This window comes from Macrobrachium nipponense, chromosome 43 (genome assembly GCF_015104395.2).
Source record: "Macrobrachium nipponense isolate FS-2020 chromosome 43, ASM1510439v2, whole genome shotgun sequence".
NCBI lineage: Eukaryota > Metazoa > Arthropoda > Malacostraca > Decapoda > Palaemonidae > Macrobrachium > Macrobrachium nipponense.
Genome location: NC_061104.1, coordinates 27897523 through 27913353, shown reverse-complemented (window position 1 = coordinate 27913353; position 15831 = coordinate 27897523). Strand labels below are relative to the sequence as shown.

Sequence of the window (15831 nt, the reverse complement as noted above, 5' to 3'; positions counted from 1 at the left end):
CATTTTACATGTAAAATGTGTTCCAAGATACGAAAAACTCATTATACGAAGGCCGCCTCGGAACGGATTAATTTCGTATCTCGAGGTACCACTGTATTCGTGGGTTCTAACTATGCATCCCCCATGAATACAGGGGGACCACTGTACCATTGAAATTTCTAAAAGGTTACCGAAAGGTAAAGGTTGCGGTGAGCGCAACCAGAACTCGATGTTTACATTTTCTCAGCCGAGATCGTATAGATAAAAGTTTGTTCCTTGATTTGGAATTATTCCTCAAATAGGCTATTTGTTATGAAGATATGCCAATAATATATAAGGTAAACATGGTTTTTATTACCTTTATTATCAGTTTATTTCATAAAGTGAATCTTCTTGTATGTTGGTGGTTAGGCTATAGCACCAAGACCGAAGCTAGCGTACTGATCCACATAGTAGAATTCAAGGTTTTATTTTTAGAATTGTAGTATAAGATGACCCCCAATTTTTAGGGATGAATGTTAGGATTTAAAGGTCCTTATATGCAGAAATATACGGTAAATGTGGTTGCCATACCTAATGGCCCCATTGTAGAAAGGAGGGCAGGGAAACTACCAAAGATTTTGTATATATTCGTCGACAAATTGACTTAGGGAAATAATTGGTATTTTTAGTTCATATATTTTTCCAATATGGTGTTAGCTGTCATAGTAATTTTGCGATATAAAGGACAAAATTTAGTGGAAAGAACACTTGTGCTGTGCAATAAGTATGCAAAAATTCAACAGGCAGCTCACTTCCCCATTTACCACTAGCAGAAATATTCACTTTCAGCATGCTGTGGTAAGTACTTGAAATTTTTAAAAAAGAATGTATGTTTTTTTTTTTTTTTTTTTTTTTTTTTTTTTTTTTTTTTTTTTTTTTTTTTTTTTTTTTTTTTTTTTTTTTTACCCAGTCAGGCTGGTGAGGATTATTCACCTCTTGTCTAGCTATATTAACTTCATGAAAATTTTGGAACAAAGTAACCATAGACCGACAAATTCCATTCGGAACTGCAGTTTGCTTCTGCAGACAATACTGACTGGTTGGAGAGCTGGTCTTAGTCCAAGCGGTTGATAAACAGTAAGTCATGGAGTTAGGAGTGTGTGCATTCTTGGTATCCTTTTGTGCTCTTCAGCCATATAACTTTGGCTAACAGGTCCATTGCTGTTCTCATTGGAAAGTCAACCCTGGTTACCCTCCCATAACCACTGGCATTCCTGTAGGAGTAGGAGAAACCCCCGAAGTTCTTTCTGTCCCAGGTACTCCTTTGCTTTATCATCTGTCTGCCCTGGAGTTCTAAACTCTCCACCTGTGGAGATGCATCTGCTCTCTGACATACTGAAGTAGGCGTAGGGCACACAAGTGGAGGACCTTGACACTTTGGGTTTGTGATCAGGAAACTACCTTAATCTGCACATTGACATCTTTGATAAATGGGAATTCCTGATGGCATGCAAGCATTCAATTATTGAGTGGTGGGTTATTTGGTAGTTGGTGTGTCAGATGAATAAGTAGGCTCATCACCACTGGTTGGCTGCCAGCTAGATACATTCCAGCAGGGAGGCTGTTCAATTCTGTGGAATAATGGTAATCAACTTATCAAGCATGTGGTTAATAAGTTCCCAGTGTTTTGTTCCCTTGTTACCATGGGATTGTTTGGACAGTTATGCCACTGCCATTCAGCTTGAATCACCAAGTGTTGATCACTCCTTGTCCCAGAATGACTCGGGTGGCTTCTTCTTGGCTGCACGCAATGTGGTATCATGTTCTGTGGGCTCTGATGGTCAAGGATCCAAGAGCCTCTCACACTACCACCACCATAGAAATTGGGAGCACAGTATGATTATGATGCAGTTCTAATTGTATTTGTCAATTTTTCAGAATGTTCAAGCAATTGTATACTTTTGTCGTGCTCATAGAAGCTGTTTTTATTATTACAGTGAAACGCTGTCTAGAGAATCTGAATAAATCCTTAGAATGTGGAAGTCCAAGTGAAACTTTGGCTGCTCTTAGGGAACTAGGCTCCAGGCTTCCACCTATAATGGACTTTGCAGCTCCTCTTTACCATGAAGAAATGGCAGCAAACCGCAGTTATGCAGATGTAAGTAGCACCCTATTAGTGGTTTTATTAGTGTGGATGAGTTAGTGACGTATATAGTATTCTGTCATATGTTGACTTTTCTTTTGTTATATGCAAAAAGGGATTGTTAAGCAGGAGAAGGACTACTGTATTGTGGGCATTCATGATACCTATATGAAATTGCAATTTAAAACAATATTATTTTTTGTGTTCTATTATATTAGGATAATAAGCAAAGAGAAAATTAATTCTTGTTTTTTTAACATCTGAATTCATGCATGTCAGTTTTATTTTCTGTTCCCTCATAATTATATATCACCTTTTTGTATAATTTCTCTCTCTCTGCAGGCTTATTTCCCTTTGAAACACTCTTCGGTATACTAATTTATAGTCTGTTGACTCTGTCCATAAGGTTTTTAACTGAAGATTTAAAGAGTAGAAAAAATATTTGATTTCATTATATGCCTTCAGTACTGGAAGGTGTGAAATTTTCTTAAACAAACCGGAATTAGGGCATCACTTTGAAGCACAGGAATAATTACTGTATATTTGAATAATTACTTCATTTAACAAATTTTCAGTGTAATTTAACCTTGGAAGAAGTTGAGGGTGGTGTAAAGTTGCTTTCTGCTATAGCCAGCATCAGTGCTGCCATAGACACTCACAATCCTGCTGAAGTGTGGCAATATTTGTCTCATCCCCATGCTCACATTCAGGTATGATCATGATTAGTATTATTATATGAATATATTTAGCATTTGTTCTTCATTTAGAGGTTATGTGGAAGTAAGGTAAAAATAAAGAGATTGGACAGCTACCTAAGAAGAGACTGGTTTGAATGGATGAAAAATGAAAAAAGAGCCATTGGTAAAGATTTTACTCAAATAACTGTCTCAATCATTTTTTTCATGTTTTCAAGCACAGATAAATTAGGAAGTTTACAATGTCACTGCATTTTTTCCCTGCAGTTTATTATACTCAAGGGTTCTGTTCAGTACTCCAAACTAATTTAAGTTAATTTGTCCAGTAAAGGATAATGCATACTCTGGGCCTTCCTAGTAATCTTAGGCAATGGTATCTAGTATTTTTTATAATGTCTCTTTGGCCCCAGGTATTGTGTTTTTGGTCATTACTTTCCAGATATTCCATTTGGTCTCTTCCTACCCAGTTGTCAGACTTAATTTTGTATATGTAACTTACCAAGTAATTACAGCTCAAAGTTTCTAGTATTGGAAGGTAAAAAAATTTTAAATTCATGGTAGCAATTCTTTAGTTTTTAGTGTAGGTAACTAGCCCTGTCCACTTTTGGGAAAGAGGAACAACTGAGCAAAGAAACAAACTTGATTCTGTCGGCTTATGACGACAGTTGTGAGCAGCAGCGGCTTTTGAAATATTATTGTCATTGACTTTGATGGATTGTTTTGAAATTGGTTAAGTATTTCGGTTGTCATTCGGTGATTTAGATATAGATTGATTTCTTGTAACGACTTTTTGCCTGTTTGTGACGATTCACAACCAAGACTGTGCATTTGGACTTGTTAGTTTACAATAAGTACATGTGTCTGACACAAGTTCAAAGCATCTTCACTATTGCAGCCTGTGCTGCAGTACTAGACTAACTTCTGCAAAGTATGATTTGCACACTAAGTGTACATTTTGCAGAGGTGAAGTAGTATGTTCAGTTAGTTTGTCTTGTAATGAGTGTAAGGATTAAGGAATTTATTAGTAATATGTAATGATGATGATAATATAACTGGAATTACAAAATTTTCATATGATAGTACAGTAGTACCTCATACTTCAATAATTTGTTCCAGCCAACCCAAAAAGTCCTCCTTTTCACATTTTTTTTTCTATTATTTATATGTTCAAAAGTTAAATTAAGAGTCCATGTAAAGTAATAAAACAGTATGTTATATGAAGTAAAATTTTCTAAAAATTTTGTTTCCTTGTACAATTTATGAACTGGTTGGTGAAAATGACACACAGCTGGCTGAGGTATAGGGGGAGGAGAGATGGGAACCCTTTGAGGAAACCAAAATGGTTCAATAACAAAATCAATTTTATCTAAGGAAGAGAGAGAGAGAGAGATTCATTAAGTCACAATACATCAACTTACTGTTGGCTAATGGCAGAATTTAAAATTAACCTGAGGATTCTGCAAACAAAAAGTATATAATAAGTAAAGAATGCAAGAAAAGGAAAGATATATAAAATAACTTTTTACAAGGAAGTCATTTAAAGTTAATTGAAGGCACGCAGAAGCTGAATGCGGGGCCATGTGTTTATTATGTAGCTGAGTTACTTTTACAGTGGTAAAAAATTGTAAAAAGCAATTGTCACTAGATAGATATTTGACCGTAACAAAAAGAAGTGATTTGGGCAAATAGAGTGTAAGTGAAAGAAATGGGCGAATAATCATCCCAGCCCAGCTGGTAAGTCAGCATGAAGCAGAAGCCTGCCTTTCCTCTCCTCTCCTGTGTATCGTCCTACTCAGAACTCCGAACACTGGCTCAAGTAAGATCCCCCCCCCTTTTTTTTTTTTTTTTTTTTTTTGTACTGGCTCAATAATTTTTTTTTTTTTTACATACCATATATATCCCTGTATAAGACGACCTTAAATAAGACAAGTGCCAAAATAATGGCAAATTTTCATGAATTTATGTCATATCTGTAGTATAGGACAACTTCTAAATTACAAAACAGAAATGTTTTTGTTGGAAAGGGATTATTTGCAGAAATTAAGCAGTACAACTGTATTAATAATAACGATGACTTAAATAAAAGGTGGTCTTACTTGTTGTATCCAGTACGTATATTACAAAATATAAACATATAAACATCGTCATGTACATCATTTGCATTTGATATTGTTTACATTCTCAAAATCTCGGCTGAATTGAGTATTATCGATATCTTCATTACCATTATTTGTTAGAAAATATATAATTCCGAGATACCTTTTGTCATAAATTAACGAAGTTTGGTTGAAAACGTGCACATATTACTGTACTTCATTGTATAAGCATTAAGTAGGTGTGATTTCTCCAGTTCCGAACATCACTGTGGCCTGGCCGTTATTCATTTTATTCTCCCTCAGCTATAACCTGCAGCTTTAATTTTCTAGTACGTATTGTTTCTTGAGATCTCCATTGCATGAGAGATGAACAAAATGGTTTTAAGAATTGTATCGGAGCTCTTAATAAATGCTCAATAGTTACAGTAAATGACGTCGGTAATCAGCTGTTTCTCAATTTGGTTGTTTATGCCAATACAGGTGCCCCTCGGTTAGCGGCAGGGGTTCCGTTCCTGGCCGCCGACGCTAAGCGATTTTAAAGCCTGCGGCCGCTGCACACCTTCTTTCAAATTTCTAGACCAGTTAACAGCGCCCTAGACCAGTCAGACGGCACTGTAATCCCGCAGTGGCGCAATAAGTAAAATTATATTTATGCAGTACAGTGGGGCCTCGCTTATTCACGGATCAGCAATCACGGATTCAGTTAATCACGGGTTTTTCCTTGGACCACTTCTCAGTCTATATATTGCTGGTATGAATCACAGCATCCGGGCTTGTCGGTGGTAGGCTAAGCCTCGTCCGGTTCCGATAACCAACAAATGCATGAACAGATTCACATTATGATATTAACTGACAATAAAGGTAATAAAACCATTCTCACCTTATATATTAGTGGCATATCTTCATAATATATAGCCTATTCATAGGAATAATTCCCCAAGTCATTGACATCAACTTGTAGTTGACGGCCAGCAGAAATGTAAACATTGAGTTACACTTCACAGCACCTTTGTCATTCTTAACCTTTTAGAAATGTTAATAGTAGTAGTTTAATTACAGTAGTAATAACATTTAGAACATAAATTTTCAATTTGAACTTCATTATTGTTTTGGTATAACGTTATCAACTTCTCTGAACACTGCAGTCATACAAACGATAATTGTCATAGATTATCGTATGTTGTTTGCAATCGGCGACAAAGCGTAAACGTAATAAAACCATTTTTACCTTATATATTATTGTCATATATTCATAATAAAATGCAAATCTTATATATTATTGGCATATCTTCATAATAAAAAGCCTCTTCAAGGAATAATTCCTTGGGGAATCCATTTTTCAAAAGACAAAAATACACTTTACATGTTTACAGTATACAATGAACAATGATTACTTTATTTTGATGTGATTACATTAATATTACAGTATGGTACTCTAAGCAGTACAGTAACTATTTTTTATCATAAATGTATATTCATTCACGAAAAAAAATACATATGAACACCGTGACGTCACCGTTCTACAAAATACCGATGTATTTTTACGTAAGTATCCTCTAAACTCTGTCATAAATCACTTCACTTACTTTTTTGTGAAGCCCAAATGCTACGTATATTCCGGAAAATTAACGAAATCACGAATTTTATCTTAGAGCAAGATTCGCTAATTACTGATTTCTTCTTCTTTTCATGACTAAATGCATTTTTAGAATAAAACTCATTCACAAATTTTCAAATACTATGAATGTAAATAGCAAAATCTCTCTCTCTAATCTCTCCTCTGTCTCTCGTCTCTCTCTCTCTCTCTCTCCTCTCTCTCTCTCTCTCTTCTCTCTCTCTCTCTCTCTCTCTCTAATCACTTACAGAAAAAAAACTATAATACTGATCTATTTATTATCGTAATAAAAGAACAAGATGGTCCCCGAAAGAATAAAAAATTGTTGCCATATTTTTTATTCTTTCTGTGATTTACGAAACTGTGCTTTCAATACAACTTTTATAGTTGACTCAATGATTATCACATATTATAACAGTATACAAGAGAATATCTTATCACTATCCATGTTTCATTTCTTATCATCATAATATTTTAAAATAAAAAATTTCATTGTTATTCTAGAGCTAAGATAGTCTAGTCCCAGCTGCTACTCTCAAGCTATTCTCGTCCTATAAGCTGCTATCTCAACGCTATTCAAGTAACTCTCGTCACAAGCTGCTCTCTCTCTCTCTCTCTCTCTCTCTCTCTCTCTCTCTCTCTCTCTCTCTCTCTCTCTCTCTCTCTCTCTCTCTCATCACTTACAGAAAAAAAACTATAATACTGATCTATTATTATCGTAGGAAAAGAACAGATGGTCCCCGAAAGAATAAAAAATGTTGCCATATTTTTTATTCTTTCTGATTTACGAAACTGTGCTTCAATACAACTTTTATAGTTGACTCAATGATTATCACATATTATAACAGTATACAAGAGAATATCTTATCACTATCCATGTTTCATTTCTTATCATCATAAAATATTTAAAATAAAAATTTCATTGTTATTCTAGAGCTAAGATAGTCTAGTCCCAAGCTGCTCTCTCAAGCTATTCTCGTCCTAAGCTGCTATCTCAAGCTATTCAAGTTACTCTCGTCACAAGCTGCTCTCTCTCTCTCTCTCTCTCTCTCTCTCTCTCTCTCTCTCTCTCTCTCTCTCTCTCTCTCTCTCTCTCTCATCTCTCTTCTCTCTCTCAATGAAATATGAATGACTGTATCATAATATCATAAACTATTATGTATAAATTTAATAATAATAATTATTCCATTAATAAATTAGTTTCTTTTAGCAACTAAATTGTTTTCCAAAATAATTCTTTCGGTAATAAACGTACATCAGCTGATTCTAAATGTAAACAAAAGACAAAACTAGATTTTTATTGCTGTATTTTGCTGTTTATACATTAATATTATAGTTGGGTGCTGTAATCATTACAGTAAATCATGTTTATCATAAATATTTTCATTCACGAAATAGATATACTATGTACTTTTAGTTTGGTGCAGCAGCCAAATCATGAAAATAAAGGAATTGTTAGGTAATTATAATTTTGTTTGCTGTTCTGATGCAGGGGAAGTTGAAGATAGGAAAGAATAACTTTGAAACTGTCTTGAATTTAGTTTAAGGTGATAGTTGAAGAAATATTTGGTGCTTGAACTAAAGTAGGCAGTTATAAACATTGAAATAGTGGTCTTGGGTGGGTTAATTATTAAAGTAGGCAGTTTAAAGCAATTTTCAGGGGGGGTACCAGGATAACACGGGTATTTACTTATCACGGGGGGTTCTGGGCCCTATCCCCCGTGATTAACGAGGCCCTACTGTATAGCACTATAGGTTTTACTGTACAGTACATATTATAAATACTGTAAAGTGAAAAAAGCCTAACTTTAATTCTTTGGTTGTCTAGAGTATGTAAAGATAACATAAGGTTTTATACAGTGTACAGGTAGCTGTAGTGTTCAAGTTAGATAATTTATCTTAAAATAATCTGACTATGAGAGACCAAATTACATTAGCCCAACTTTATCCCATCTTCTAGTTACATAAGTTCAAAAACAGCAAAAGATTGTGATGAAAGTGTGATTTTAACATTATATTCGTTGTGTAAACATGTACTACAGCCATGAACAAACGAACGAGAAACAACTTATTTTTTTCTAAGTACAACCGAATTGGATAAACATATATACCGTAGTTGTTGTAAATGACCTTATGTAGAATAGAACTGCGATATCTTAATGTAATAACTTTATTCGCTATAGATCAAAGATCAATCGGGAAATACGTATACTGTTAAATTTAAATTAGTTATAACTGAAGCTGAGAAAACTGTTCAAGCTGCTAATGACTTATTGTGCATCGGCAACAAGGATAAAACTCCAGTAAAAGTATGCCATCAAACATAATTGTAGATAAAATTGAGATAAAATCATTTTAATCAAAACTACTGTGCTTGAAAGAACACATTTTACTGTTGGTTTCACGCTGATAAAAGATGAATAATGTAAGTTCGTATTACGATGATATAAAGGAAAATTGCGAACAGAATCACATAATTTTTTTACGCAATAAACATGCCGCCAACGTAATCTGTTAAAAAAAAATTAGTTCACAATCACAATGAGACCTATTCAATTCATATTTCCACCTAAAAACACATCGTATAAGGAAAAATAACCTTGTCTCTTATAAGTCAAGTATCTAGATACTCGTTTATGCTAACTAGGAGCAAGAAAATTCGCTCAGAATTGCGTTAAATATGGCAAAACAATCTCGTATTTGCCATCAGCTGATTTCAAACCAAAGCATTGGCCACTCCACGGAATACTGGCTTAGATTTGCTGTAGTATTTTATAATACAATAATATGAGAATACATACAAGATTATTGGATACAGTGAGGTAATGTATAACTTTTTAAAGGATTTATGGAAAAGATGCATAATTAATGAAATAACATCATGCATTTTTTGGAACAGTGGCGGACAAGAATGAACATGAAAAAACATCCTCTGACAACGTGGAGGGTAGTTTACAAAAGGTGCTTAATCTGTATCATATTTATGTACAAAAATGAAAATACCCTATACGTAATATATTTTCATACACATTTTAAACTTAAAAGCATGAACATTTATAAATTCGACACATCGATCGCTAAATTTGCACACTTTTAAACTATATTTTCGGAAGAGCGGCAGGCGGCGGCTTACAAGAACGAACATGATAAAACATCGTATTTGAGAACGTGAAGGGCAGTTTCAAAAGCTGCCTTTGTATCATATTTTTACGCAGAAATAAAAGTACCCTATACGTAATACATTTTCATACACATTTTAAACATAAAAGCATGAACATTTATCAAATCAACACATCGATTACTAAAATTGCAATTAATTTTACTATATTTTCGGAAGAGCGGCTCACAAGAAAGAACATGATAAAACATGCTCTTTGATAATGTGAAGGGCAGTTTCAAAATCTGCCTTTGTATCATATTTCTGTGCAGAAATAAAAATATACGTAATACATTTTCATACACATTTTAAACATAAAAGCATGAACATTTATAAATCGACACAGCCATAGCTAAATTTGCACTTATGTAACTATATTTTTGGCATAGAACAGCATCAGTGGGATATATTTTACCCTAATACCTATGTAATAACTCTCCATAAAATTTGTTAATATTTTAATAACCTTTATGGTCTGAACGGCATTTCTACAAATGTATGAACTCGTTAGATATAATGGCGCTAGCGACGCTGTTGACCGAAAACTGTGCCATAAAAGTACCTTAAAATTCCTTAATTTTTAATGAATATGTTTGACGACAGCCATAAAACCGATTCGCCGTTAAACGATTGCGCCGTTAACCGCGGGCTGCCTGTACATCTTTACAATAATCGCTAAATTCAGAATTCTAAAAACCGGAATTTTGTAGTGGAGGATGGAGGAGTATCATTAATATTACAATCAATGAGAGAGATAGAGAGAGAGCCATTTGCATTGTAGGTTTGTTGACAGTCTCAGGTGATCGAGTTTTACCGATATCATCGCTGTCTTTAGTTGCTAAATGGAACTTAATTCAGAGATACATATATTCCTTTCGTAATTAATCAAAGTTGGGTTTAACAAAGCTGAGTCTGTATATTTTTCATACAGAAGGTCGCGGTAAAGGGAAACCGTTGTTTTGTTTAGGTTTTGTCGCCATTCTCAAACAACCGCTAATAATAATACAATAATAAACAAAAATTATTGTTCATATGACTGAATTGTTTGAAACAGTTATAGCTGCCTCACCTGATGTTCGCTGTGTTTTGTTATACAGTGGTGGGGGACGACCCCCCCCCTCTTGTATTCGCGTTCTCTGGATTCGCGGACTCACGCATTCACGGATTTCTCTTGGGAACATTTCCCTGCATTATTCGCGGAAGATTTGGCTATTCACAGTATTTTTCTTTGAGAAATATCACAAATTCCAGTCTTTTTACCAATTTTGTCATAAAATGCACTTTTTATGATAAAACTATTTAAAAGACCAGGTATAAAAAGTTTAGTGGTTTTTTTTGAGTTTTAACTAACAAAATAGGAGGTTTAGAGCATTTTTATAGGTGTTCTAAGTATTCACAGGTGGGGGGGGCCTCTGGTATGCATTGCCTGCGAACACGGGGGACCACTGTATATGCATGCGGGAACATGAAAATAAAAAGTGTCATAAAATAATTTAAAAAGTACATAATGATTTGTATGATATCAATGACGAAGCCAAAGTCGACTCGCCAGAACCAGACTGGAATCCCTGTGATGGTGGCACATGTGACCAATCTTGTGATATGTATGAGAAACTTTTAATGGAAAATGAATATTATGTTATCCTAAATGTTATTACTACTGTAATTACACTACCATTGAAATTTCAAAAAGGTTACCGAAAGATGAAGGTTGCTGTGAGTCAACCATCATTCAATGTTTACATTTTCTCAGCTGGGATTGCTTAGGGCTAGATAAAAGTTTGTTTCATTGATTTCAAATTATTCCTCAAATAAGCAATTAGATATGAAGATATGCCAATAATATATTGGGTATAAATGGTTTTATTACCTTTATTATCAGTTTATTTCATAAAGTGAATCTTAATGTATGTTGGTGGTTAGGCTATAGCAATGAGGCCAAGGCTAGCCTAAGATGTACACCTTGGAATTCAAGGTTTGATCTTTAGTATTGCATATAAGACAACCTCCAATTTTTAGGGGTGACTTTTAGGATTTAAAGGTTGTCTTATACACCGAAATATACGGTACATATTATAATAAAGATTTTACTGTCTCTTCCTCTTTCCTCAATAATATCGCGACGCATAATTTAAAATCATTCATTCATTATTCCTCAAAAATATAATCGCTCCCTCCCTTTATCTCAAGTTAGCTGTGCATCACCACAATAACGAATGATTTTGTTAATTGTTTATGCCAAATTTTATTGTGAAAAGCTTTTCATTTACTATCTTGTTAAATATGGTTAAACTATAACGTCTTACTGGGCACACCGAACACTGCTCAATGAAGCCTTTTTTAATGTTTTATTCTTTTTATTTAATTTGTTGAATATGGTTATCATTAAACTAATAAAAAACATTTTAATACAGTTTTTCTTATAGGAAGCAGTAGGCTGTTGAGTACAAGTATAAACAAGATAATTGGCCAGTTCAACAAACGATACAAAATTTTCTAAAAAAAAAAAAAAAAAAAAAAAAAAAATCGTTGAATATAAGAAACTTTTGACAAAAAGGTACCACTGTATTTTAAAGAAATAACCTTTCCATTTCACTTTTAAGTAAGAACAACTCTTCTCTTTCTCTCTCTTGTTGAGATGAGAGAATTTTTACAGTACATGTATATGTTTATTAATAATTGCAAATAATAATAATAATATAATAGTATAACTGTAATTACAAAATGATGCATAAAAAAATTCTTTCCCTTTATCTTTCTTAACTCCAGCAGAAGCTTGAAGTCCAGAGCTGTTAAATATGTCAAGCAATATGACAGGAAGGGAAGTGTTGCCAATTAGCTGGTCAATGATTTTTACATAATTCTCTCTCTCTCTCTCTCTCTCTCTCTCTCTCGTCTCGCTCTGCTCACCTCTCATCTCTCTCTCTCTCTCTCTCTCTCAATCTATTTATTTTTACCTTTCCCATCTAGAACTGTAACTTTGCTGTTCTAAAACGTGTACACATAACTAAGAGTTGTATTAGTCCAAATAAAAAGCACTGTTTGTTCATGAAAAGGAATTTCAGAACAAAGAGAAAGGGACAGAATAAAGGATTTCTTAAAAGTGATTGAGAAGACTTCTAGAAATAGATCGGTCTTTCGGAAGGGGGAGAGAAGATAAATACATTGTACATATGTATGTAATCTTCACACACACAGACACCTATATTTTTACCTACCATTTATTTCTTTAATGGTAATGTTTTAAGCTAACTTTAAATGAAATTACAGTAACTAATTTCATTTGAAAGTTAGCTTAATACTGAAGAAGCATGATTAGGGTCATATATAGTGTTCAAAGTCTAGAAGTAAGCATTTATTAGCATTTTTTGAGACCGTACCAAACTTGCGCAAAAATTTCCCTTGCACGAGGGGGTCCAAGGTAAGTATGGATGATGTTATTGTTAAAAATGTAACACAATATTTTTTTAAGGCTTGACAATGATATGAATATAGTATTTTTCTGTTTGAAAAATTTGTATAAAATCAGGAATTAGGCACAGCAATATAATTTTTTTTTACAGAAGTTCTTATTTTGTAAAGAAATCTTTAAAACTGAATTTAAAACCATGACTTTCTGGGAAAAAAAATACAGTGAGGGGTAGGGGTGAATAATAAATTTGACTGTAAACAAAAAGAAATTTAAAAACAATGGGGCTAAGTAGAAAATTCAACAGTAACAAAAAACATTAATATATTTATTAAAAATTCAGTGGCATGAAAGTTCTAGCTGAAACATTTAATTTTATGTATAAAAGTAATACCTTGCACCACTATTTGGTAGTAATCAGAAATTAACTTTGACCGCTTATTACTCAAAACTAACGTCTGGCGGGTTAAGCCACTTTCGCACTACATGCACTGTTACTGTCTTTATTCGGTAGTAAGCAGTAATTAATTTTGACCGCTAATTACTCAAAACTAACGTCTGGTGGGTTAGACCACTTTGCACTACGTGCCTTAATTCTCTTAGTGGAGACTTAACTACACACAGAAGTGCTGCATCATCAGCATACTGAACAATTTTTATCTGGCCAACAACCATATCACTTGTGTACTTACTAAATAGCAATAACAGTGGACAAAGAACACTACCCTGAGGAAATCCAGACCTATTGTGTCTTGGTTCTCTAAAGGTCCTGGCCACAGCAACTCACTGCTGCCTACCTACCCACTCCAAGATTCTGAAGTTCATAAATAAGTGCCTTGTGATTTACTAAATCGAAAGCAGCACTTATATCTATTTGAATTACTCTGCACTCAAAACCCTTATCAAGTTTCTCTTGCAAATGGCATGTCAAGTCTAAAATAGTGTCGCAGGTACCTAACTGCTTTCTGTATGCATATTGACTATCAGCTAACAATCCTTTAGATTCCGCATTACCTATATAGTGGCTTATAAACCAGTTTTTCAGCAACTTTGTAGAGCACAGGGAAAATAAAGATTGACCTGTAGATACTGCAATCTGCAGATGCCACTCTTTGGAACAAGTACTGTATTTTTAAGCTTAAGCTCATCTGCAGAGATACTACGTCAACATAAAAATCTAAAGAATCTACAGATCTTTAGAGGCAACACCTTAGAAACTTTAAAAAGAAAAGGGGGGGGGTTGCCATCAAGATTTTGTCCCCACCTATATAGATTATCCAGAATTTTCTTAACACCCCTAGACCAAAATGCAAATTTTGCAAGAATAGGTTCAGGATGTCAGGTATCAGGGAGAGAGGCATCCTCAGCTGATTGCTTAGCTTCAAAAGCTTGATGAAGCGGTTTAGGTGTAACTAAGGGCCAGTAACCAATGTACCATCATCTATTAGTAGTATTTACATTCTTTGCAAAAACTGTTGAGAGTATAAATAAATGCCACCATATGTCATTGAAATAAGCGCTGGAAGCAACTGGTCAACAAGGTGGGGCCAGCAAACTGTGTAAGGTAAAAGAAATCTGCCAGGTTTGCCACAACAACTGGGGGAGGACAGTCTGGGTGGATTTAGAAATATAACACTCAGAAGGAAAAGATTAAACAAAAGCACTTTCCTGATAATCCACCAAGCCACTTTTGCTTTCTTATCAGCCTGTCCTACACATTTTGTGAAAAAACATTTAAAGTTAACAAAAACTGCTTCGGCAGGGAACTCAAACCCAAGACCATGGAAGGCCACGATGCAATGCCTATGGCACAGTCCAAGGTTGGAGAACAAGGTTTGTATTCAGAGTAACCTTCTCTTAGAAGGATTGCCTGCCAAGGCTAAAGAGTCACTTCTACCCACTGGTTTGATTTCAGTGTCCTATAAAAATTGCCTGCCAAGGCTAAAGAGTGTCTTCTGTCCTAACTTTGTTGTAGACAAGGCAATTATTTTTGCCTTATTTTGTGCTAAGTGTTTTTAGGCTAGGCCCTTGCCTACATTAGGATCTCTATCTAGCTTGGCGTGACTAGGGTATGAGGAACATGACTCCTTGTGGTCTTGTAGGAACTTTAAGAATTGTTTGAATTGCACTGACAGTATTAAAATTGATGTAAGTTTCTGTGTATAATATTTGGAAGCCAGAGCTTCCAGTGGGTAAGAATGTTATGTCCTTTTCATTAGGTCATTAGTTAAGGACTGTCATGCCAATTTCTATTCTTATTGGAAGGAAAGCCACTTATCATGGGAGCAGTGGCTATAACTTTTAAATCTGGAAACTTATCCTTCACTAAGTTTTTGAAGTCACTCAGTGGTATAGTAATCCTGTATTTGCTATGGTTTATTTGCATGTTGTGTAGATTAAATGTGATTATTGCAGAGCATTAACTCCTCTGGTTTGTGCAAAGGATATTATGTCTGGAATTGATAAGTAGACTTTTTTTGCCTATTACCCTTGAAACCGAGTTGTAGTTTTTGGGAAGCTTGGAAGAACTTAATGTTGAGTATTGGAAGTGTACTTTTGTATGTAGGTACCTGTTAGTTATCCATTATGTCTGCTGGGTTTTGGCACAGTAACCATACCCCTCCTCCTGCTGAAGGGGCATCCTCCAAAGAAACGTCATGTATCTTCTTGATGAGGATCTTATACTTTAATGACAATTCCCCTAAGGCAGCAGTAATAGCTGATGGATTGAATTCACTTAGTAAACAAACACTAG

At 34.6% G+C, this 15831-nt stretch overlaps 1 protein-coding gene across 1 annotated transcript in view; it reads left to right on the top strand.

Annotated features, from left to right (window-relative positions):
• The window catches only part of LOC135213847 (ras GTPase-activating-like protein IQGAP1), a 201387-nt gene that overhangs the window by 107787 nt on the left and 77769 nt on the right, over window positions 1-15831 (top strand). Inside the window, exons 10-11 of the mRNA XM_064247950.1 lie at window positions 1959-2119; window positions 2680-2814. Coding sequence (XP_064104020.1) covers window positions 1959-2119; window positions 2680-2814 — 296 coding nt within the window. The remainder of the gene's footprint in view (window positions 1-1958; window positions 2120-2679; window positions 2815-15831) is intronic.